General features: G+C 68.0%; 1 protein-coding gene across 1 annotated transcript; it reads right to left on the bottom strand.

Moving 5' to 3' along the window:
- Positions 1 to 426: 426 nt before the first annotated feature.
- On the bottom strand, positions 427 to 11,779 carry SEMA6B (semaphorin 6B). Its single transcript, XM_079115298.1, is given in 25 exon segments — positions 427 to 1,530; positions 1,533 to 1,578; positions 1,580 to 2,367; positions 2,910 to 2,968; positions 3,068 to 3,145; positions 3,896 to 4,042; positions 4,122 to 4,304; positions 5,542 to 5,567; positions 5,570 to 5,653; positions 5,655 to 5,694; positions 5,902 to 5,924; positions 5,926 to 6,034; positions 6,519 to 6,615; positions 6,618 to 6,669; positions 6,671 to 6,736; positions 7,253 to 7,341; positions 7,911 to 8,030; positions 8,400 to 8,490; positions 8,835 to 8,936; positions 9,298 to 9,360; positions 9,476 to 9,501; positions 9,504 to 9,535; positions 10,676 to 10,799; positions 10,964 to 11,113; positions 11,639 to 11,779. Coding segments are annotated over 25 exon segments (2,760 nt in total). The 5' UTR covers positions 11,655 to 11,779; the 3' UTR covers positions 427 to 1,381.
- Positions 11,780 to 24,989: the final 13,210 nt, after the last annotated feature.

Genomic DNA, 24,989 nt, shown 5'->3' on the forward strand with positions numbered 1-24,989 from the left:
GATGAGGCCGAGGGGAGGGCCATTGGGAACTCTGGCCCTGAGCTTCTGGATGGGAGGTGGCAGCTGTGGCCGTGGATGGGGGCGGTGGCTGGCCCGCTGCCCCCTCACCCCTTCTTCTCTTCCCATGCCCACTCTTCTCTGGCTGCCGGCGTCTGGGGCTTGCGCAGGGCCGTTCCCTGGACCTGGGTACTCTGCGGATCTCCGCTGGGCTGCTCCCCAGCCGTCCTCTGTTGACAGGACAGGAAGGAAGCCCTCCCTGGCCACCCTGGGCCTCTCCCCCTTGTCCACTGCTATCAGGTTAACTTGCCTTTGTTACACGGATCGCCAGCTCAAATAAAAGCATTTTCCCCCAAGATGCTGGCCATGCACCCAGGTCCCGGGGGCTCGGGTGCGGGTCCTGCAGGGGCGGGGCTCCTGGGGGCAGCACCCCGCGGGCACACAGAAGGCGCACACTAAACGCTCGCTGAAGAAACTCTCAGAATTGGGGCTCCCCTCTGGGCTGCCCACCTTTGCACACCTGTCTCCCTCGTCTGGCCCTGGGTCTCAAGGGTGTCCCCAATTGTCCTCAGCCACCTGCAGGCAACAGAGCAGACGTGGAGCCGTGGGGCCGGTGGCTGTAAACAGAGTTTTATTGATGGGGAAGGAGCGAGGGAGGCAAACTCCAGAGAGGGTTGGAAGGGGCTGGCCACGTGCATGCATGGTCAGCCGCAGGCTGAGGGACGTCACAAGGGGACGGTGGCATGGGACTCTCTGACCACCCTGGGGTCATATTTACAGGGGGGCCCCGCCCACCTCTGCCGCCCCCCAGACCCCCAGCCCTTTAGACGGCTGCTGCCAGTGTGACTTCCGGGCAGGTCTCCGGTCTCCCGGCCACCCGGCCTGTCCCCGCTGCCCTCCACAGAAGCGGGTGCAAACTCCTAACCGGCACCTCGGAGGCCCCGGCCTTCCGGAAGCCCGGGGTCGGCTCAGCCAACGCCCAGGCGGCAGGGGCCGCCTGACACACATGGACACACACACGGCCCTGCGGCCCACCCGACACACACGCCCACCGCAGCCCACGCAGCCACGCACACGCACGCCTCCCTTCCCGGCCCCTTGCACACGAACACGGCATGCACACGCACACACACCCACACACGCCAGGGGCCAGGGTGGGGGAGGGACCTGGGGGGCTCGGGTCTGCAGCTGTGGCCCCTCCCCACCGCCGGAGCCCCTGCTGCCACCCGATATCGGAGTTGTGCAATCAGTTAGAAAACTGCAGAAGAAAACCGGTCCGCGCAGGCCGTCTGGGATCCGCGGCCAGCCCTCCCGCCAGCCCCGCATCTCGTCCTCGGCCTGCGGGCGGCGAGCTCTTGTGCTTCCGTGTGGCCGAGGGGACCCGCTAGGGCGGGGCTGGGCTCGAGCACCCGGGCGCAGGCCTGGTCCCGTGGCTGGCACTGCGAAGGCGGTGGCCCGGCCAGGGCACTGGGGGCGCAGTCCTGTCCCCCGCCCCATAGGGGAGGAGGTGGGCCAAGTCCGTGCTGGGCCGGCGTGGCGGCCGCGCTGGCGGTCCCCGGGCCGGCCCTCGCCGCTGTTGTAACGTGTGCGTGCGGCGCAGGGCAGCGGCCGCGGGCCGTGGGGGGCCCGGCCTCCGGAGGCTGCCCGTCGGGGGTGGGCTCCAGGGCCGGGGAAGGCCTTCGGCGGCCAAGGCGGGGTCCAAGGGGCCAGTGGGCGCTGACACCACCCGCCGGCGGTCCGGGCTGGCATGGGGGGTGAGCGGGAAGTCGCCGTGGGAGGCGCGGCCGGGGCGCGGGGCACAGAGGCGGCCGTCGGGGCCCGGCTCGGCCGGCGCGGGGGGCTGCTCGGGGGCGCGGGCCGGGGCCAGCAGCAGCAGCGAGGACGAGGCGGAGGCGGACAGCAGCGCGGGGCCGTGGTCCCAGGCGCGGGACGCCAGGGCGTGCGCGTGCGGGTGCGGCGTGGGCAGGCGCTTCTGCGGCAGCGGCGTCTGCTCGGGCGTGGGCAGCAGCCCCGAGTCCAGGTCCTGCGGGCCCTGCAGCAGTGTGGCCTTGGCCCAGCCGTTCTGCATCAGAGGCGCCAGCAGTGCCTCGGGGGGCCCCCCGGCGCTGCCGCCCCGGCCCCCAGGGCCCGCAGCGCGGCGCTCGCCCAGCCGGCTCACGCTCAGCACCGCCTCACCACCGCCGTGCGCCAGGATGGCCTCCTTGTCCTTGCGGCGGGCCAGCTCCCGCCGCTCGCGCAGGCCCACGAACCAGCCCACGCTGAAGCCGGACACCACAGCGCCCACCACGAAGGCCGCCACCGACGAGGTCACCAGCAGGTTCACGGACACCAGCCCGGCCCGCTCCTCGGAGAGGCTGGCGCGCAGGAGGCCTGCAGGGAGTGCGGGTGAGGGCTGCGCGCCTGGCGCATCTGGGGCCTGCTGGGGTCTCCGCGGGTCACTGCCCTGCCTGTGGCGGGGCGGGTCTAGGGACTGAGCCAGGTGCCCTCCGCTGAGTGCGCCCAGCCCTTGTCTTGAGGCCGGCCTTGCTAGGCGGCTGAGGCTGGCCTCCAACTTGACATCCTTTTGCCTGGGCTTCCTGAGCAGCAGGATGACAGGCGTGGCCACCACATCTGGCTTCTCTGTCCACCTCAGAGCCTGCCAGCCGGTCTGGTGGCATCTGTCCCCACCCTGCCTGTCCTCTCAGAACCTGCCCATCTGTCTGCTTTACGGTGTCTCTCTGTCCCTTTCGGGGCCCGTCTGTCCCTCAGCATCTCTCTCCTGGTGTCTGTCTTCTGGAATCCGTCTCCCCACCACCTCAGCCAAGTAGGACCCCTGCACGCCCGCAAGCCCCGACGGCGGCCGCCCCCCAGGCTCGAGAGGACCGGGACTGGGGTGGGGCCCTGCCCCCGCCGGCTTCCCTCTGGCCACCTACCTGTGCAGTCCCCTAAGCCTGAGGTGCTGGCCCCGGATACGTCCTGCTCAAAGGTGGCTCTGGGGGGCAGGGGGACAGAAGCACGGTCAGCAGTGACCCTCACACAGCCGGCAGGAGGAGCGCGGGTCGTGGGTGGCGCCTGCCCCGCCTGCCCGTACCTGGTGCCGGGGCTGAGGAAGACGCAGGAGCCATCGGGGGCCCACCCGCAGTAGGGGTCCTGGCTGCCGACACAGCTCCTAGAATGGACCCCGCCCCTGAGTGCCAGGCCTTGTCACCGTCCTGCGGTTCCCGGGTCCTCCTGGCCAGTCTCGGGGGGATTCATTCCCCTTTTTACAGGTAAGGAAACTGGGGCCTGGGAAAGTCCACTGTGGCCCCGCAGGAGCGCGATTAGCTGACCAAGACTGCGGTGAGGCGGGCCAGCCCCAGTCCCGTCCCCGACTCCGGCCAGTCCCTGTCCGGCGCCATAGGTCACGTCTGCAATGAAGGCAGGCAGGGCCTGGGGGCTGCAGGGTGAGCCCAGGGCTGTGCCACCTCGTGACAGGCCTCCGACCTTCCCAGCCTCCACACTGGTCCCCACTCCCAGGGCCCCCCAGACTGTCCTCCCCATACAACCATTAGAGGGCACCCTGACCACCTGAGTCAGTCCTTCCTTCTCTGCCCAGTCCTCCATGGCTCCCACCTTCCTCAGAGTTGAAACCCAAGTCCTCCCTGCAGCCCACGAGGCCCTGCATGACTTGCCCTGTCCCCTCCCGGCCTCCCTCTTCCTCTCTCCCCTTACTCGCTCTGCTCCAGCCACACAGCTCGTTGCTGTTCCTCCAACAAGCCAGGCTCAGTCCTGCCCCAGGGCCTTTGCGCAGCTGTGCCCTCTGCTTAGTTTATTGCTCAATGAGTCTGGATGCTGCTGAGCCCTGGACTCGTCTGGTTCTCCGCTGCTCCCCATGCTCACCTCCCCTGCCGCCCAGCCACAGGGCCCCGGCGGTACTCACTTCATGCACCCCGAGTACTGCTGGCAGCGGGCCACAGGTACGCGGACCACGCAGCGGGGGAAGGCTGCCAGCAGGCCACCCGAGGCCGCGTCCAGCTCCAGGCTCAGCAGCCGCTGTCCCGACTCAGCACCACCGGATCGTCCGCACCTGGGCAGGCAGGACACCACGTGAGACTTGGTGCACCCGCCTGGCCCGGCCACCGGCCGCCTCCCACCTCCAGACTTACCTGTCCGGCCGGTAGGTCTCAAACTCCTCCAGGAAGACGCTGGGCCCAGCAGTCCCTGAGACACTGGTGTTGGGCCGGATGAGGAATTTGAGGACAGTGCCCACCTCAGAGCCCAGGAAGACCACCGTCTGGTTGCCCCAGGGGCCAGCGCCCACGTCCACGGCCACTCGGGTCAGTGGGTGCCTGGAGGCCAGAGCAGGGTGTCAGGTGGCCTTGCAGCACCAGGGGCACATGGGACAGGCGCCAGCACGTGGTCAGCAGCACGTAGGTGCAGAAGAGAAGCCCGTGCCTGGACACCCTGTCCCAGCAGGACAGGAAGACCTGCGGTGGACAGGCGATCTGCATCCGTCTCCGTGGGCATCTGTCGGCCTGTCTGTCCATCCCCTCTGTCCCTCTGTCCCTCCATCCCCGGCCCTTGGCCTGTCTGTCCGTCCCCTCTGTCCCTCTGTCCCTCCATCCCCGGCCCTTGGCCTGTCTGTCCGTCCCCTCTGTCCCTCTGTCCCTCCATCCCCGGCCCTTGGCCTGTCTGTCCGCCCGTCCCCTCTCCCTCTGTCCCTCCATCCCCGGCCCTTGGCCTGTCTGTCCGCCCGTCCCCTCTCTCCCTCTGTCCCTCCATCCCCGGCCCTTGGCCTGTCTGTCCGCCCGTCCCCTCTCTCCCTCTGTCCCTCCATCCCCGGCCCTTGGCCTGTCTGTCCGCCCGTCCCCTCTCTCCCTCTGTCCCTCCATTCCCGGCCCTTGGCCTGTCTGTCCGCCCGTCCCCTCTCTCCCTCTGTCTCTCCATCCCCGGCCCTTGGCCTGTCTGTCCGTCCCCTCTCTCCCTCTGTCCCTCCATCCCGGCCCTTGGCCTGTCTGTCCGTCCCTCTCTCCCTCTGTCCCTCCATCCCCGGCCCTTGGCCTGTTCTGTCCGTCCCCTCCCTCCCTCTGTCCCTCCATCCCCGGCCCTTGGCCTGTCTGTCCGTCCCCTCTCTCCCTCTGTCCCTCCATCCCCGGCCCTTGGCCTGTCTGTCCGTCCCCTCTCTCCCTCTGTCCCTCCATCCCCGGCCCTTGGCCTGTCTGTCCGCCCGTCCCCTCTCTCCCTCTGTCCCTCCATCCCCGGCCCTTGGCCTGTCTGTCCGCCCGTCCCCTCTCTCCCTCTGTCCCTCCATCCCCGGCCCTTGGCCTCTCTGTCTGTCCCCTCTCTCCCTCTGTCCCTCCATCCCCGGCCCTTGGCCTGTCTGTCTGTCCCCTCTGTCCCTCTGTCCCTCCATCCCCGGCCCTTGGCCTGTCTGTCTGTCCCCTCTCCCTCCCTCTCCAGCTCTGGTGGCCTCGGAGGCTGGTGCTCAGCCACATTGTGTGTGACCCGCCAGGACAACCTCCCACGTGTCCTCACGGGCTCAGTGGGCCCTGTCCTCCTACCCAGCCCCTGGCCCCCCGCACTGACCGCATCAGGGTCCGCACGATCCAGGGGTGCATGGCCCCAGCGATGGCACTGCCTCGTCCATCAGCGGGTGGGTCTTGACGAAGCTGAGGATCTCGTCGGGCAGGGCGCTGGAGGGCGTTGTACTGCGTGCCCGGGGCAGCGCAGCAGCCAGGCCTGTGGACAGAGGCCGGTCAGGCAGACACAGGTCCCCACGAAGGGGGCCTGACCCGCCGGGGCAACCCGCCACACTGCCCCAGGGCCTCGGCAGTCCCCTGGCATAACGGCCCAGGGGTGAACTCAGTGACAGCCAAGGGGGCAGCCGGGGGCCCGTCCTGGGAACCAGACGCCACCGGGCACCGTCCCTGGTTCAGGGGCTCTCACCCGGGCCTTGGCACCTGATCCTCATGCAACTGGTGTCCCAATGGCCTCAGGGGACTTCTGCTCGCGAAAGCGGCCTTCAAACACAGCGGCCACCTGCGTCATGTCAAAGGCGCAGACGGCGGAGCCAGGAATGCTGGGGTCAGACGGAGGGCGCTGGTGAGCCTGGTGGGGCTGCACCTGAGGCACACAGCCGCCCTGTCCCCAGCTGGAACGCCGGCCCCAGGCACGCTTCCTCCCGGCCCACCCCACCCGCACGCTTCCTGGCTGGACACGTCCACTTCTCTGAGGGCCGCCTCAGGGTGCCCCGCTGGACCTGCAGCCCTGGTCCCGCAGGGCCTCAAGACCCCGACCTCCAAGGCTGCTCCTCCAGACCCTCCGCGGCTGCTGAGCATCCCCGGGAACGGAGTCCCGACCCCGCGTGGCCTGGCCATCCCGCCTCCTGGCCAGGGCAGGACCAGCAGCCCGCGCCGGTGGCCTCCCGCTTCCTCCCCGACATGCAGCCTCCCCTGGCAGCCCTGCCAGCCGGCCTGGCCCACAGCAGAGGACTCGAGAGGGCCACCGCTCTGCCCTGCCGGCTCGGCCACCCGGGACGGAGGGTCCCGAGGCCCCGCGCCCACCTGTTGCTGGGGGTGGAGAAGACGGCCAGGACGACGGGCCGGCCGCCCAGGCTGACCACGCCCGTGACAGCCCGCAGCACGTTGAAGTAGAAGTGGGCTCCCCGGGCACCGAGCAGTTGAGCCGCGCCTTCAGGAAGGAGGTCCACTGCTTTCTCCAGCACGCGTGGGGAGCCGCCCACGTCGTTCTTGCACACCCGTGCCACGCGGGCCACCACCACCTGCCGCGGCCGGGGCAGCGGGCCTGAGCCTGGGCCTGGGGCCCGCCCCTGCCACGCTGCCCCCCAGCTGCACGGAGGCCCTCCAGGCTCTCCATGGAGGCCGCCGGCACCCAGGCAAAGGAAGAGGCCAACCTGGGCTTAGCAGCAAGTGACCCCTCTGCCCTCCTGCTGCGTGGCTGCCCTGGGGACTGGAGGCCGGTGGACAGCGGGCTGGTGGTGGGGGAGGAGGGTCAGCCGGAGGCCGAGGGGCCTGAGGAAGAAGTGGGTGCAGGAGGGAGGAGGAGGGACGGACGAGCGGGGGTCAGGGGGACAGACTGACGGACAGAGGGCGGCAGGGTGAGAGGTCAGAGGCAGGAAGCAGATGAGTGGGGTGGGGCTGGGGAACAGAGGGCACCGTGTGGCCTCCCGTGGGGTCTCCGCAGGGCCGCTGGGCCCACGACCCACTTCGCTCGCCACAGCCCAGAGCAGCCTCGGGTCTGCGCCCCCCACGCTGGCTCCGGGGAACAGGGCCCTCACCTTCTCCAGGTAGTTGAACTCCATCGCAATCTCCCGGAAGAAGAAGTAGACGTGGCTGCCCCACTCCACCGCGTGCACAAAGTAGGGCTCTGCAGGACAGGGCAGTCAGGGCCAGCCCCAGGCCATCGGGGCTCTCTGGGGCTGGGCACAAACCTCAGGGTGATCTTTTATGGTGAGGGGGTATCTGGGGTGGCTATCAGGCAAAATGAACCGGGCTCAAATATTTTTGGGAGGGAAGAGGTCACAAGCTTAACGTCCCCACGTCCACCCCTCCAGATGGCCACGGCTGCTATTCTTTGTCCCCTTCCTCCCTCGTGTGTTGGGGTGCGAGCTCCTGCGATCCCATCCTGTGCTTCCATTACAGGCGCCCAAGCCACCCACTGCCTGCACGCTCTACTTAGATCCAAACCTTTTCTCTAGCTTTATCTTCAAAAAGCCAGCAGAAGGCTGGGGACATGGCGTGGTGGCGGAGCGCCTGGCTGGCATGGAACAGGCCTGGGGTTCATCCCCACAATAGTGAGAAGAAAACAAACACACGAAAACGTCCAGTAGTTTCCAAAGATGAGGTGGGAATCCTTCCTCAGCTCTTATTATGGTGGGGGGGATTCGGGGGAACGTCAGCTGCCCCAGCCTGGCTCACTGCCCTGCCGAGCCTCACCTTTGAACCACTTGGAGTCATGCTTTACGGTGCGCAGGGTGGGCCGGTCCCCAAGGCTGCGGTAGATGACAGCGTCGATGGCCAGGAAGTCGGTCACGGTGGCTGTGAAGAGCATCCCGTCTGGATGTGGCAGCAGGGTGGAGACGGGGAGGTGAGCGAGATCTACCTGCAGAGCCCCGGGCTGGGTGGGGCTCCAGCCCCGGGCTCAACATCCAAAACCAAGCCTGGCTGCGGCCGAGCCAGGTCAGTCCCAACCCTGGGTGGGCCCCAAGCTGAGCCAGTGCTGGCCGAGGACCAAGCCAGCTGACTCTTGAACCCCTGACCCAGGCTGAGTCCAGACCCTCAGTGAGCCCCTGCCTTGGCTGAGATGCCTGCCCCTTTTTACAGATAAATTGGTCACCCAGCTGCCTTTAAGTGACCTGAACTTCAAGAATGGACAGTGCCAGTTGCCACGCCTGGGGCTGATGACACAGTCAGAGGGGGACTCACCTGAGAAGAGGGCCACGTTGGCATGTTTGGGGTCGTACGGACAGCGGGCCATGCCACTAATGTTGTCCCCGAGAGGCTGCAGCGTGTCCATCTGTGGGGAGATGGGCCTGTGTGGCAGATCCGGCTTCCCCAGCCTCCACTCCAGGAGGAATCCTGGCTTTGCCCTGGACTGCTGTGACCTTGGCCAGTCACCTAACCTGTTCCCTGGTCTGTGAGTGGACCGCAGAGTTGATCCCAGTGACCACTATAACTGGCTCCTAGGTCAGCTAGCCTCGCGGCCCTGGCCCCCACACAGCACTGACCCTTCTTGAGCTGGGTGGGAGTACAGATCCAGAAAGGCTTCCTGTAGGAGGCCACGGGGTCGTGGCCGGCAGAGGGCCCAGGGAAGGGCCTGGAGGCCGGCCCCGGCTGGCGGGCCCCGAAGGGCACACTCACACTGTAGTTGGCGCACACCGGGTTGAAGGCGTTGGAGCCGCACACGAAGAGCGTGGACTCGTCGCGAAGCAGCAGCACCTTGACGAAGTTGCGACACTCAGCCTAGGGGGGGAGGGCGGGCAGCGGGAGCCGGTGTGGGCGTGGCTGGGCTGTGGCGGGGCGGGGCCGGGACGGTGACGGGGCGGGGCTGGGGTGGAGGGGTAGCCGGGGCCTCGAGGGAGGCGCCAGGATGGGGAGGCCAGCACGAGCGACCAGGTGGGGCCGACAGGGGCCGGGCAGCGGACAGGGAAGGGCCCAGGCCAGGAAATGCGTCGCGTCAGCGGTATAGCAAGGTCCCGGCTGTGTGAGGCCACAGCGGAGGACGTTTCGGGGGCGAGTTCCGGCTGGCACAACCTGGGCAACCCCAGGGTCCCAGCCCGGATGGAGGGGGAGGACGGCCCCGCGCGGGGCCGGGACCGCTCACCTCCTGCTTGCCCTTCATCCGACACACGTCTATGTCGCTGGGGTTGGAGCGCCAGGTCAGCTTCTGCGGGCAGAGAGGGGTGAGCAGGGGGGTCCCCAGCAGCCCCCGCTGGGAAGGCCGCGTTGCACCTGGCCCCAGACCGCCGACGGACCCGGTCCTGCGCGCGCCCCTTCCTCACCCGCTGGTACCGCAGCTCCGTGGATGTGGGGGCTCCAGCTCCACCCGGTACAGGCTGTCCCTGTGCGAGGGGCGGAGGTGGTGAGGGTTCGGGGGTCTCCGCCCATCCCTCCGCCCGCACCCGCCCCGCGCAGACGCGGTGTCCCACGGCGACACGCGGGCACCGGACCAGCGCCTCTGCCACGAGCATCTCCCACGCCGAGCTGGCCCTCACGGCCCAGCCCCCACCTAACGGGCCTCCCCACACCTGCCGGCCCCCTGGAGCCCGACGCGCCCGTCGCGGCGGACCGTTGCCCACGCCTCGCCTCGGGTCCGCGGCTCCACACAGGGAAGCGCCCGCTGCCTCCCAGGGTAAAAACCGCGGCCACCTGCCCATCCTCATCCCCCGCTTCCTGGAGACACATCCCAAGCAGCCCTATCCCCGCTCCCTGGCAGCTGTGCCTCTCGGGCACCCCCTCCTCGCTCTCCTTTGTGGGCCCAGGGCTGGGCCTCCTGGCCTCCTGGGGGGCTGTCGCGACCCCACGAACGGCGCCCCATCTCCCAGCCCGGCACTCCCCTAGCTCCACGCTTCTCCCTAGCCCGGCACCCAGTGCTGCCAGCTCGGACCAGTAGATTCTGGGCCCCTGGCCTCCCAGCGTCTGTCCTGGCCTGTCTGTCCTCCCTATGGCAGGCGCCAGAGGGCACCTGTGAGCACCTGAGTCAGGCCCCCTTCTGCCCACAGCCCTCCATGGCTTGCTCAAGCCCTGCCCACGGCCCACAGGGTCCTCTACGAGCTGACCATCCCCTCCCTGCCTCAACCCCAACCCCTGTGCTTCAGCCACAAGGGCTCCTCGCTGTTTCTGCTGCAGGCTAGGCTCCATCCTGTCCCAGGGCCTTTGCACAGCCTCTGCCCTTCAGCAGGAATGTCCTTCCCCAGAGGTCCCCATGGAGGGAAATTCACTTGGGTCTCAACTCAGATGTCACATTCTCAGGAAGCCGTCCTGACCATCCCCTTGGCATCCGGTGGTTCTTTCATGGCTGACTGGACCTCCCTTCCCCAGGGCATCCTTCTATCTACCACCCCCAAGACAGCTGGTGACTTGTCACCCTAGCTGTCCTCCCAGCACTCGGCACACCAGGGTCACACAGCTGCAACCCTGCTGAACAGCAGGCCAGTCAGGCAACCCCACACGCTGCCAGGGCCGCCCCAAAGTCCCCTTACCTGTCCCCGATGAACAGTGTCCTGTTGACCCGCAGCACCCGCTGGATGTTGAGGTCTTCGGCGCCCTCTGCGGGGCCCAGGCGCCCAGGCCCGCCGCCCACGAACACGGGGTAGTGGTTCAGGTCTAGCAAAGGTGGGATGGGGAGCGGGGGCAGCTGAGGTCACGTGCCCTTCTAGACTGGTTCCTGACTTGGTGCCTCCCCCTCCTGGTAGGGCCAGGGAACCCAATTTGGAAGAAGACTCTCTGTGGGACTCGACCTCCCCCAGGATCCCCGTCTTCTGACTCACAGTCCCTGGGGGCCACGCTGAGCGGCGGCGGTTCCTCGGGGAAGAGGCCCTGGGAGTCCCCCAGTAGCAGCAGCAGGAGCATCAGGGCCGGGCAGGGAGGAGGAGCCCCCGCGGTCCGCATGGCGAGGGCCAGGTGGCGGGAGGTGGCACCTGCGGCGAGGGGTGGGGCGGTGAGCAGCGCGACCTGCGGTCCCACCCGCGGCCGGCAGAGGGCGCGCGAGCCCCGCCCAGCCCCCACTCCCGGAAGCCCCGCTTCAAAACGAAGTGACAAGGGCAATAAGAGTAACGATGCCGGCGCACGGCAGGACTTTATTGGCCACACGGAGGGGAAAGCGCAGGCACGGCTTCAACGAAGATGCGCCGGGCAATTAAAAACTAATAGCAATAACCCCAATAATAGATGCATTTGAAAACGTATTAAAATGCAATCTCTAGATGCATGTTTAAAAATTCTCAGAATGATCTTAATGGCGCCAAAAAAAAGTCAAAGCTTCATAGGCGTTTACCAGCCACAAGCCAGGGGGTCCCACAGGAGAGTCCTGCAGCCTCGGTGGCCCTGGGAGTGCTGGCACCCCCGGCCTGGGAGCACCGCTCCCTCCTGCTCCACCAGGGCAGCCTTCTGGGCAAGGCCGCGGGTGGCAGGAGACTCCCCAGCCGTTCAGGTCACTTCCCTACCAGAAAGGGGCGCCATCCTGGTCCCAGAGGCCCCAAGTGAAAATTCCAGCCGCCTGCTCGCTGGGGGAGGTCTCCAGCAAGCCCTGTGCCTCAGTTTCCCATCTGAGCAGCAAGACGTGTCCCCACCCGGTGGCCCTGTGGCTCCGGACGCCGAGACCCGGCCAGGGAAGGTGGCTGGGAACACGACCCGGCGCCGCCTCCACGCAGTCAGGGCCCCAAACAGGAAGGCCCGGCGGGGACCACGCGGCTTCCTCCCTGTGGCCTGAGCTTCCAGGATTTGTGACTCAGCGGACGCCGGCCACACGTGCCTGGGCTTGGCCCTGTGTCCTCAAGAGCGTGGCTCCCACCCCGCCGCACAGCCCCCTGCCTCCCGGCGGCATCCAGGGAGAATGACCTCTGTGTCCCCACCCGGCCCCCACTGGCCCCAGGACCCCTGCCTGCGCGGTGGGCGGGCCACCTTCTGTGGGCACGGTCCTGACACAGGCTGTGAGGAGTGTGCCATCTTGGCGTTTTTGTGGGAGAGCTGCTGGGGGACGGAGCCCAGGGTGCTCGACCTCTGACCTGCACCCAGCCCTTTCTAGTTTTTGAGACAAGGTCTTCCTAAATTGCAGGGGCTGGCCTCGATCTTGTGATCCTCCTGCCTCAGCCTCCTCAGCCTCTGGTTGGGCCACCCTGGAGGTGGTGTACTTTTTATCCCATGTTGGTTTCTTCTATTTGTCAGGCTAACGTTTTCCTGAAGAAACTTAATGACACCACTTCCCACTCATTGCTGTGCAGCCCCGTGGCTCGGACCAGGCTCTGGAGCCAGGCTGCGAGGGTTCAGACCCCGGCTCCGTCTCTTCCATGCTGGGCGACCTTGACAGGCGCTCACCCTCTCCAGGTGTCTCCTCAGCTGTCAAACAGTGATGCTCCCGACCTTAGCAGCCTGTGTGGCACGGTGCCTGGCATACAGTCGGTGCTCATAAGTGCTCGTAACACTGCTGCCGTTGCTGGGCTGTCCCGAGGAGGAGCGGCTGGCCTGGGTGTTTTCCAGGAACCCCTTCGCGGCACCCCCGCGCTCTAGCGGGGTCCATCTGGGGATGCGGAAGCTGAGGCTGGACTAGGGGCTGTGGTGTGTCCCAGGAGGACCCAGGGCCAGACCCAGTTTCCTCCTGGAGTCTTGAAGTCACAAGAGCAGGAGTCACGAGCCAGCCCAGTTGCTCAGCCACCACCCTGAGGGCCAGCGGCGACTCTGTGCCCGGTTCACAGACAGGCAGACTGAGTCCCCGGGTTGGGGACCTCACAGAAGACTCTCTCTTGGCCTTGTGAGCCCCTGCTCAGGTGAGGAGGGTCCTCGGTGCCCGCACTGCCCAGCCCGGCCCGGACGTGCATCCAGGGCCCCAAGACCCCATGCGTCTGGCCTGGGACTTGGCGTGGCCCACGGTCCCTGAGCCCACCGCGCTGGCCCTGCCTCTGCCCCAGGTGTGGCTGTCCACCAGGTGGCCTCTACGGGCGGGGCCCTGCCTCCACCCACTGCAGTCAGCAGTTCCCAGGCGTGGTGCCGCGTCCCCTGCTCTGCGTCCCTCTGTGGCTCCCAGGTGCCCTGGAGCCACAGTGCCCCCTCACCTGCAGCCTCCCTGCCTCACGTGGGCGCTGCTCCCCGCCTGGCACATCCTGGCTCTGGGATGGGGAAGAAGCCTTCCAGGAAGCCTTCCCAGACCAGCCCCTACCCCGCCGGGCAGGGTCCCCGCTCAGCATCCTGTCTCCTGTGGGATGGTGAGCCTGGCGGCACGGCTGGTCTGTCCTGACCACCTGTCCCCCAGCACCCTGTACAGGCCCCGCACAGGGCCCTTCTGGGAACGGCTCGGGCTGCCCGGACCCCGGCCCAAAGCTGCGGGCCGCGGGGTGAGGCGGGGCCTGCGGGGCCAGCGCGGCAGACCTGGACCTGGCGTCCACCCTTGCTGCGGCCACCCCAGGTGGCGGCCTCGGTGGACCCTGGCCCGGGGTCATGGGGGCCTTGGCACCACCTCCAAAGACCCTCTGCCCTCTACGTAGACCCCAGGGCCCTGCCAGCTGCCCCCGCCCGCCTGCCCCTCCCCCACACCTCGTCTCCACGGGCGCCCTGGGTGCTGCCTCGCCTGGCCGCCTGGGCCCGAGGACACGCTGGCCCACCTCCCCTGACACGTGCCCTGGCCGGCTGGCCCGAAGCCCCTGGGCTCCTGGGCAGTGGTGGCCCCACTCCAGGACACACTCTAGGGTAGACTTGTAGGTTCCAAAGGAACAAAACCCGCAGTTCCTCGTGGGGTGATGCCCACAGGGCCGAGGCGTCCACCCCTCTCGCTCTCACTCCTGCCCTCAGCCCAGACAGTCCTGGACACTAGAGGGCTCCGGTAACACCTGACTCAGGGCCCTCCGCCCAGGGTCCCCTAGGGCTGCCCCCTCAGGGCCCGGCAGGACCTGCCCTGTCCCCCCCCCCCCTCGTTCCCTCTGCTGCGCCCCCGGTCCCTGGCTGGGCCTCTGACCCGCCAGGCTCCGTCCTGCCCCCGGACCTTGGCACAGCCGTTTGTCCACCCCGGATACTTTCAAAACTCACTTTCTCACTTTGGGTCTTTGCTGAAATGTCACTTCTTTGGAGAGGCCCCCACTCGGCCCCCTGGACACGAGAAACCTATGTCCTCCCAGGCTACCCTCCCACGTCACAGCCTCAGAGCTGACTCGCTGGCTCTCTGCTCTGCTGAGCGTGGCCCTCGCCCAGCGCAGGGGCCCTGCCCGGGCCAGTCAGCAAAGCAGGGGCCTCCCAGCCGCTGCCGGAGGGGCCTGCTCAGCGCAATGAGGGTGGCTCTGCTCAGCTCGGTCCCCGGTAAAGTCACCACCACGAGGGGCTGTTCAGGCCCGGCCAGTGCGCCAGACCACGGCCCGAAGGCAGGGCTGGGCACGTCTTGCCAGCGATGTGTTCCTCTGCATCTAGCACACCCTTGGTGCTCAATAATTGCTCGCTGTACCCGAACAAATGCAGTGGGCCCTCCAGGCGTGGCACGTGTCCCCAGCCACAGCAGCCACAAGCCGCGTGTCCCGCAGGCCGAGAGCTGCTGCCAGGAGCCGGCTGGTGGCTGTCCTGCTGTCCAGATCAGGGGACACAGGCCAGTGCCACGTCTGACTGCTGCCCGACCCTGCCGGGCAGCCCCACCTCCCTGGCTGGCAGGGGACACGGAGGCCCAGAAGGAGGGTGGATAGTCAATACCCAGGTTGGCTGGACAGACCTGTGGCCCAGGTTCAAACCCTGCTCCCCTCCTGAAGCTGTGTGACCAGGGACAGCCACTCCCAGGCCCTGCAGGGGCTGGTGGCATCCCGGCCTCTGCCCACTCTGTGCCAGGAGCTCCCAGTGACACCACACGTCCCCAGATGCCACCAAGCATGCCCTGCTCTAGACCAACATGGCTTCCCGGTGCCTGGCAAGGACACCCCGGCCTGGCCCCTGAGACCGGCCTATTCCCACCTGAAACCCCAGTGACCGTGAGCCCAGCGCTCGAGGCCACGGCCAGGAGGCCAGCAGTGTCCAGCAGGAATGCACAACCAGTGAGGTGGTGGGACAGGGAGGCAGTATAGACAGGGAGGCGGTGTAGACAGGGAGGTGGTATAGACAGGGAGGTGGTGGGACAAGGAGGTGGTGTAGACGGGGAGGTGGTGTAGACAGGGAGGCGGTGTAGACGGGAAGGTGGTATAGACGGGGAGGTGGTGGGTCAAGGAGGTGGTGTAAACAGGGAGATGGTGGGACAAGGAGGTGGTGTAGACAGGGAGGTGGTGTAGACGGGGAGGTGGTATAGATGGGGAGGCGGTGTAGACAGGGAGGTGGTGTAGACAGGAAGGTGGTGGGACAAGGAGGTGGTGTAGACAGGGAGGTGGTGTAGACAGGGAGGCGGTAGGACAAGGAGGCGGTGTAGATGGGGAGGTGGTGGGTCAAGGAGGCGGTGTAGACGGGGAGGTGGTGTAGACAGGGAGGTGGTGTAGACAGGGAGGCGGTGTAGACAGGAAGGTGGTGGGTCAAGGAGGTGGTGTAGATGGGGAGGTGGTGTAGACAGGGAGGTGGTGTAGACAGGGAGGTGGTGTAGACAGGGAGGCAGTGTAGACAGGAAGGTGGTGTAGACAGGGAGGCGGTGTAGACAGGAAGGTGATGGGTCAAGGAGGTGGTGTAGATGGGGAGGTGGTGTAGACAGGGAGGTGGTGTAGACGGGGAGGTGGTGTAGACGGGGAGGCGGTGTGGACAAGGAGATGGTGTAGACGGGCAGGTGGTGGGACAGGGGAGGCGGTGTAGACAGGTAGGTGGTGGGACAGGTGTGGCACTCCAAGAGAAGGGAGCCGCAAAGGCCAGCACCTAGGGGTCGGATGCCTAGAGCAACGGCAGGAAGGGCCGGGCGGTGAGGCTGGCCTGTCGCGGGAGACACCTGGGCTTCTCCCTCTTCTCATTCATAAAATAGGCCCCAGCCACAGCGTTTTCTGTAGGTCCAATGACCTTGCTGTGTGACCTCGGCCAGCAGCTCACCGTCTCTGGGCCTCTGCACAGGACGGTAAGGGGCCCAGGGCCCCTGGCCAGGCTTGGAGCTTCCGTTCCTCCGTCTGCCCCACAAGTATGGGGTGCCTGTCTGCAGAGCGTGGAAGGGGCTCCCTGTCCGCCTGGCCACCCCAGGATCCAGCTCCAGGGCCAGTGTCCCCGGGGGGATCGAGTAACTGGCCAGGCCACCAGGCCCCGCGCCGGGCAGGTCTGGTTACCGGCTCTGCTTACAGGCGCCTCCTCCAGCTGCCTGGCGGCCCCTCGGCGGCCCAGCGGCCCGGGGCTGTCCAGGAATTGGCAGGAAGGCCGGAGGGACGCGGCCCTGCCCGCGCCCGCAGCTCCTCCCGCCTCCTCCGGCCGCGGCCAGCCCGTCTCCCGGCCAGCGAGCCCTCCTGGGTGGCGGTCCCAGGGGACACCAAGGCCATGTGAGCCAGGACCGCGTGGCACCCGGCAGCCGGCCACACCTCCGCCGCCCCACCTGTCTCCCTCCGCACACCGGGGCTGAGGATTTTGGCGCTGTGGGGGCAGGGTGTCCCTGTGGCCTCCCGCCAGGCCAGCACTGGTGTCCAACAGACGCCAGCCAGGGGCAAGGGTGTGCTCGCTCCCGACCCCGCGCGCCCACTGTGTGCCAGTGCAACCGGGGCTTCACACAGCCCCAGCCCTCAGACCCGCGCCACCACCCTCGTGCAGGTGGAAAAGTTGGAGCTCAGAGAGGTGAGGCCGCTTGGCTGAGGTCACACAGCACACGGGGAGCTGAGATCCCCGGCTGTCCTGCCTCTCGCTGGCCCTTCTACGGAGTGCTCGCAGGGTGCCCTCCGTCCTCCACAGAGGCCCAGCCAAAGGAGGCGTTTTACAAATAGAACGTGGAGACCCGGAAAGGCTGGCCCTGACCCTGGGCCACTGGCGGAGCAAGGGAGACGAGGTGGCAAAGGCAGGGCCTCAAGTGGGGACACCGACAGGTCCCCAGGAGCGGGGGAAGGGGGCCACGCTAATTAACTTAATCACTGTTTGAAAACGGGGCCGCCAGGAGACAAATCGGAAGCAGCAGCTCCTAATTAGGGTGGGGGTGCGACAGGAAATCAAATGCCATTTACACACGGCCGGTGAGGCCTGAGGGGCAGCAGACCCGAGGACCCTGGGGCGGGCTGGGGTCAGAACCCACAGATGCCCGTGCCGGAAGCCTGCAGGCCTGGGGACAGATGGCACTGCCTGGGAGCCCGTCGGGGGACGGTGGGAGCGCCAGTTCTGTCTTAGGGGCTGCACTTTGGGGTCCTGCCCTTGGGGGCCTTGATCTGGGAGGAGAAGCCTGGTGGCAACCTGGGCCTGAGAGCTCTTCTCCACCCAAGGCCCTGTCCAGATCCACCCCCTCATGCCCCTTGCAGAGGCCCTGTTTGGAAGGACACAGGGGTCCCCAAGCGAGGCAGTACCAAGATGGGAGAAGGAGCCTCTGAGAGACGGGCAGAGACAGGAGGGGCCGCTGGGGACAGGACGACCTGCCCAGGAACTCCAAGAAGACAACCGTCGGGGGAAGACCCTGGTCAGAGTGGACCACAAGTCCTGGTGAGTCAGGGCTCAGGAACCGAGGAGAGGCTGGCAGAGAGACGGTGGAGCAGCAGGAGGGGCGGGCGGCCTCTGGAACCGGCCTTCCAGTCGCCGCCTACTTCTCCTTCCAGGGCGGCCAGAGCAGAGCAGCAGAGCCCTGCCCGCGCTCGCGGCCCTGGGCTGGACTTTGGGGGAGCCAGGGAGGTGGGCACCGCCCTGACCGCAACAGGTGAGGAAGCCGAGGCCCAAGCTGCACAGGCCGGCAGTGGCCCCAGCAGGCAGCGAGCCCAGCTCTCCTCTGTCCACTAGCAGGTTCCGGGGCTGCGACTCCACGCAGCTGCCCCGGGGATGCCCCGCGTTCCCACCCACTGTTCTGCCCCCTGGTAGTGGGGACTCCTGGACTGGCAGTGGCCTCCCAGCTGGTCGCTCTGCCCGCACCCGGCTGTGCTACTGCAGTGGCCACCAGAGGGCGCCAGAGGCCCCCAGTCAGGCTCCGCTCGCCGCCCTCTGTGGCTCCCGCCCCCTCAGGGCCCAAACCAAGTCCTCCTTAGCCCACAGGGCCCTGTGGGAGCTGCCCTCTTCCCTCTGCTCTGGCCACATGGACTCCTCCCTCTGCCTCCAATATGCCAGGCTCCTCCTGCCCCTGGGCCTTGCACGCTGTGCCCTCGCCCGGAGTGCAGCCCCTCAAGATCCCTGCATGACCTCCTCGTCCCGTCCTCCTGGTCTCAGCCCAAACGTCACCTCCTCAGAGACAGCCTCCCTGACACCCCGAGCGGCGCGGCCCACCTCCTCGGCCCTGGCCTCCACCTTCAGGGCACGCACCACACTAGACTGGCCTTGTTTACTCCTTGTGCCCATGGCCCCACCTGCTGCAGGCCACAGGGCAGGGCCCAGCTGCCTTGGTCATGGCATCTGTTGACAGATGGGGACACTGGACTCAGAGAAGGGGCACCAGGGAGAGGAGAGGGATCCAAGCTCAGGGAAGCTGGTTCAGTGCCCTCTGCTGCCCCAGGGGCTCTCGCAGCTTGGCCAGCAGGGAAGGGAGGGCCAGTTCCCACGAGAAGCAGGGGCTTCCGCCACTGGCAGGAAGCTGGTCTCTTCCCTGCAAACTCCTACACATGCCTCAGGGCCCCGAATGCAGCGCCCCTTCTCCACCCTCCTCCTGTCCATGAGGCAGAGTGGGCCAGTACCTGTTTCCCCTGCCCTAGTCTGGAAACCTCTGAAGGTCCACTAGACACCAGAGCTAAGATGCCTCGTCTGGGATCCTGGTAACTCGGGCATGGGCCACTGCAGGGGGGCGCCAGGGAGCACTGGCTGACTGTCCCCCTGAAGACGGCCCTGAACCAAGGCCCACCGAGAACCCCTGCTCCTCCTCCGAGCTCCAGTTCTGCCAAGTTCCCTCGCAAGTTCGCCCTTGGAGGCCCAGCCGGGCAGGCTCGAGGTGCATCCTGGGAAACGTGGTCCTCCGTGGACTGGGCCCAGCTCCCAGCAGGGGACATGTATCATCCAGGGGGCTCCAGCAGGGGTCCCCAGGCTGCCAGGCCACCTTGTAACGTCCGCACCTGACCTGGGCCTCCCGGAGGAGAGGTGGCAGGCACTGACCCACTGTGCCCACTCAGTGGTGGAGGACGTGGCCGAGGGCCACAGCTCGGGTGCGGGTCCCTGGGTCTCACGGCTGCCAGGACAGCCCGCGGCGGAGAGGGTGCAGAGCCCAGAGTACCCGGCACGAAGCTGGAGCTCGGCCACCGGCCACCGCCCACTCAGACAGTTCACCAGGCTCCCACCCGGGGCCTCCGCCAGCCCAGTGCCAGCACCTCCTCCAGGCAGCCTGCCCGGCGTCCGCACCAGCCTCTCCGGACCCCTGGTCTGGAGTTTCTCCCCCAGCGTCACAGTCCGGGCCACACCCAGGGCCAGCTCAGGACACCTCCCCTGGAGATGAGCGGCGACTGGCACGTCCCCAGTCCCTGGGGCCCAGTTCACCTGCACTGCCAGCTGACGTCACCGTCACCTTCCCAAGGGCAGTTTGGCTCACCCTCCAGGCCCACCCAGGTAACCCCACCACTCCTGCCTCGAGTCGCAGGTGCCCCTGACCACAGGGCCCGAGCCGCCAGCACCGGGCTGACTGCGGAGACGCACCCTTCCCGCCGCAGAGCAGAAGAGGGATGAGGACCCTGGGGACCTAGTGTTCGGCCCCTGCACAGGCAGGTGGAAGCAGAAGCAGAATTACAGAGGAATCAGCCCTAAACCCGAGAGCATCTTCCAGGGAGACTGCACAGAGAGGGCGAGTGACCTGCCTAAGGACACTCAGCAGGGTCCTTCTCTCAAAGGTCCAGCTCTAATTCCTGCCAGTCGGGGAGTGCGGAGCAGGCACTCCCATCTGGCAGGAGTTAGAACCGGACCTCTGAGGTGGGGTCCAGGGCGACCCTTGACTGGGGAAGGGAATGCAGGGGTGACTCTCGGCTCTTTGCTGGCCCGGTCTGGCACCTCGGAGCAGGCAGGCCTGGGCTCCCTCCCGCTCACCCAGGGCTCCCTGGGCCTCACTTTCGCCTCCTGCTCTTGGGAATGTGCAGGTTCAGGGTGGGCATACTACAGACAGCCACCTACTCAGTATCCAGGGCATCCCAAGTGGGTGGCGGAGACCCCAGCCACTTCCTGGAGCTTTTAGGAACTTTCCCAGATGGGCCCTGACCCTCCCCTGGACCCCTGGCCTTCTCCCCACCCCTGAAATTCCACCTGGAGAACCATGTGCTGTCAGTGGGGGAGGGGGCTGGTCCGGTGGGACTGCCCCAGGGGCACTGGATTTTTCTGCTGGAGAGGGAATCTGGGTGCCTTGGGAAGCAGAGGGAACCCAGAAAAATATGAAGAAATGCAATTGTGCAAATGGGGCTGGGGTCCTCCTCCGTCACACCAGTCATTAGGCCCCCAGCCCCTTCCCCCTTAGACTTGAACCCAGGCCCCTCAAAGCTGGAGCGCATCCTCCTGTAATCCCAAACTCCGGTTCCTTTCCAGTCCGGGTCACAGATGGCAACCTCGGTGGAGGAGGTCAAAGCCTTGAGCCAGAGAGGGCCCGGTTCCGGCGAGGTCTGCGAATCCGTCCCCCAACCCCAGGACTCTTGCAAACACTCCAGGCGGTAGTGTTCGCAGGTCTGGGGCAAGGGTGGGGGTTCACCACAGCAGCGCCCCCTCCGGGAGGTGCCCCAAACTCCCGGAGGCGGAGAGCAGGATTGGGGGGCACGTGACCCCCGCCCCAGGGACCAATCAGCGCCCGCGGGCGGGGGTCCACACTCCGCGCCCCCCACCCAGCTCGGCGCGCCTGGAGAGAGACATTTTCTTTGTCCCTTTGTCAGCTCTTGGGGGGCCCCGAACCCCCAGGCTCCCACTGCAGCGGGGGGATCCGGACCGGCCTGGCCTGTCCCCGCACCGCGGCTCCTCCCCGCGGTCCGGGCCGGGACTCGTTCTGGTCTGGGCCAGGCAGGAGGCCGGGAGGACTCGGGCGCCCAAGGTGCGGCGGCCGGACCGCGGAGCCGGCGGAGGGCCTCGGCGCGTCGGGACCACCGCGCCGCCCCGGGTCGCCTCGCCTCCGCTCTGGGCCCCGCCCCCCACCCCGCCGCCCTCGGCCAGCAGGCCCCCGCCCGCCCGCCCGCGCGAGCCCCCACCTGGGCCCGAATCCAGCTCCGGCGGCGCAGCCGCGAGCCCCCGCTCTCCTGCCTCCCACGGCCCCAGGGACACGATCACCCCGCCGCGGGGCCGGCGGCACCCATCACGGCCCCCCATCGGGCCCCCAGTGCACGACCCCGGCCCCCGCTGCGGCGCCACCAGACACCCCCGCGGTGGAGCCGCCTCCGGCGCCCCAGGCCCAGATCCAGCCCCTCCAGGCGGGGCTCGCGGACGGCGCTGCCGCCCGCAGGGACCCCCAAAACCTGCCCCCGCCCAGATGCGCCGCCGCTGGGTCCGCGCGCTACCGCGCGCCCCGCGCCCCCTCCCCGGCCCAGGGCCAGCCAGTGCGGCTGCGGGCCCTCGGGCCCCGTCCCCGCGCCCGACCCCGCCACCCCAGCCGGCCACCAGCCCCGGCGGCTGCCGCCCGACACCCCCGGGGCGCCCCCGGCCCCTCGCGCAGACGCCCCGGGGCGCTTACCTCGGAGCCGCGGGGCCGCGAGTGCGCGGGCGGCGGGCGGCGGGCGGCGGGCGGGGGGCGCGGGCCGTGCGCGCACCTGTCCCGCGGCCGCTCAGCCGGGCATCCCGGGGGGGCTGGCGCTGTCCGCCCGGCCGCGCGCTGGATGGGCAGGGGGCTCAGCCCCGGCCCCCGGCGCGCTGGCGTCGGCTCCGGCGGGGGCGCTGCGCGGCGGCCGAACCGGGGGCGCGCCGCGGCCGCATCTCCATCTCCTCCGCCGCCGCGGCGGCCGCTGCGACTCGCGGCTCCGCCACCTCCGCCCCCTCCCCGGCGCCCCCCACCGCCCCGAAGCCCGGCCGGAGCCGCGCAAAACCCGGCACGGAGCGGCGGCGGCGCGGAGCGGAGGGCGGAGCCGCGTGGGTGCGTCGCGGGAGGGGCGGCCCGGGGGGTCGCCCTGCTTTTGTCAAGGTGGTGGGCTCCCTTCCCGCCCCGGCCTCCTCTGGCCAAACCTGCAACCCCCATCAGAGCCGTGGGCCTGCAGGCGGGGTGGGTGCATAACCGGTGGCCGGATGGTCCCCAACATGGATGAGGTCACTTACTCTACGCACAAGCTTTCCCGTTAGCAACACTCATTCGACACGTGAGGAAACTGAGGCACGGGGAGGTGTCTGGTCCAAGGTCACCAATGGAACGAGGACTTGAACCCCAGCAAAGTGGCTGCAGAGGTCTCTGAGGCCCACGGGTCTGGTTCCTTGGAGCTGTCCCTCTCTCCCAGTGCCCATGGGGTCTGGCTCAGAGAGGGCTCCTAGCGGGTTCAGGTCCTCTTCTGCCCCTGGGGCGCTCTCTTGTCCAGCGCCCTTGAGATCCCAAGACAGGATCGAGGTTTCAGTGGCCTCCCTGGCCCCCAGTGTCATTAGGAGAGCAGGGAGCTCGCCGTCTGCCTCTGTCCAAAGCACCTCCCGGTATGGCTGGGGACGTCCCCCACTGGACTGGGTGCTGTCCTGGTTGCTCCAGTGTCTCTGGTGTACAGCTGGTGTTCCACAGACACTTCACTATTGTGTATTTAGTGACATTTCTTGCACAGCTGCTGTGTGCTGGGACCACCACGTCCCATGCATGGCCCCCAGCACGCCAAGAGCCTTAGACCAGCTGTGTGCCAGCTTCCCAGTGGCCACAGAAGAGGACATGGGTATCAGGACAGAACCCTGGTCCCAGGTCACTCCGGCCCAGGGCAGACTGCAGGCTCCCTGGCGTCCATGGGGACAGCCCGGGTCTTCCAGGGCTCAGTGTACTCCTGGCCACTGAGGCGACCACAAACCTCCAGGCAGCAGGGCCTTCCTGGCTGGTTTTGCCCTCACAGCCTTCCGGCTGCCCCAGCCTCCCAAGCAGATTAGCCACAGCACCTGCTGTATGCAGCCAGGGACCCAGCACCCCCGCGCCGGCCAAACCACGTCCAGATGGTGGCCATTACCTGTGCTGCACTGGCCCAGGCACACCCTCCCGAACCTGCAGCCCTGGCCCCTCTGGGCCGTCCTGCACCCCATTCATCCAACAGGCATTGAAGGAGCGCCAAATGTGTGCCAAGTCCTGAACTGGGCAACTAACAAGACCAACCTGCCCTCGGGCACAGTGCAGTCAAGGAGGCAGAGAAACCTGGGGCTGCGGAGCTCAAAGTACAGACCCAGGTCAAGATGCACCGGGTACTGTGGGGGCCTGGACCCAGGAGGCCTGCGGGGGCTTGTCACTGGCACTCCGGGAGGACCACTGATAGACCCGGCAAAGCTCATGGGGCGGGGTAGGGGTGTTGAGGGCAGGGCGTTGTAGGCTGAGACCTGCTTGGACAAAGGCCCTGAGGGAGGCCCCACCCCCGCGGCCAGCTCAGCTGCCACCCAGGCTTTGCGACCATGAATGGGTCTTTCATGCCTTGGACCAGGGCAAGGTCAGGCCGGGCTGCTCGCTCCCCCCGCCCGGGGCTCCTGGCTGTCTGCGCCCTGACCTGGAGGAGGGTGACGGAAGTTCACGGCTGGCCCTCAGGGTGAGCCAGGGAGGCCCCGTGAGGGGCAGGCCTCGCCCGAGGTCACCAGAGCCAGCAGCGTCCCCCTAGCCGTGGGACTCTGGGGAAGCCCCGCCCCCGGCCTCAGTTTCCCGGCCCGGCCCGGCGGCCTGCGCCGCGCTGCGCTCCGTCCTGCTCCGGCCGTAAGGATTCCAGTGCGGGTTTTGCGGGCGCCCGCGGCTCCCGACACCTTCCTCCCAGCGCGGCCGGGCCCCGGCCCGGGGTCCGAGGGGGCCCGGGGAGACCCCGAGGGGGCCGGCGGCCGGCAGGGCCCTGGCCAGGGTGAGGCCGGCCGGCTCCGGCGCCCGCGCCTGCGGGAGGTCAGCCCCGCCCGCCGCCCTGCTGTGTGGCTCCGGCGGGTCTCTGCCCTCTCTGGGCCCGGCTGGAGCCACAGCGGGGGCAGCCTCTTGGGGGTCACCTGGGCCCCGCCCCCGCCTCCCCGGGCCCCAGCCTCGGTGAGCCCCGCCGGGTGCGCGCACTCCGGAGCCCAGGCCGGGGTCCCCGCGGCCGCCGGTGCTCGGTCGCGCCCCGGGTCCCGGCTCGGGCCAGGGAATTCCCTGGGGGCTCGGAAAGGGCAGCGGCGATTGGCCGAGGCCGCGCGTGACGTCAGGGCCTCCCCGACGCCCCCTCCCCCAGAGGCACGTGGGGGGAGGCGGTCGCGGCGGGGGAGGGGCCGGGGTCGCGGGCCTCGGGCGTCCCCCAGCCGGAGCCGGCAGCTGGGCGGCGCAGACGCGATTCTCCTCGGACAGGTTTTTCCCTCGTCCCGAGTCCCCCTCCGGCCCCCCCAGAGCGGCAGCTGCTGGGGCGGCAGATGCGCCAGATAAATCCGCCCAGCTGGTCCCTCCGAGAGCTAACCGCCTACCGCCTGGGGTCGGGGAGTGGGGTGGTTTGGTCCAGACCCTTCTCTGCTCTGTCCTTTGACCCCTGCCTCCTTGCAGGGCCGAGGGGTCATCTTGAGGACCTTTCCTAAGCTCCAATTCCTTCCTGGCGCTTCGGAGACAGAGACGATGTGGGGCAACTGGTGCCCAGAGAGGGTAGAGCCGTCTCCAGAGACCACACAGCATTCCTGAGCCTGCCGCCCAGAAAAATACCCTATATTTTATGCATGTTAGTAGTG

Source organism: Sciurus vulgaris, assembly GCF_902686455.1.
Source record: "Sciurus vulgaris genome assembly, chromosome: 16".
Classification (NCBI taxonomy): Eukaryota; Metazoa; Chordata; class Mammalia; order Rodentia; family Sciuridae; genus Sciurus; species Sciurus vulgaris.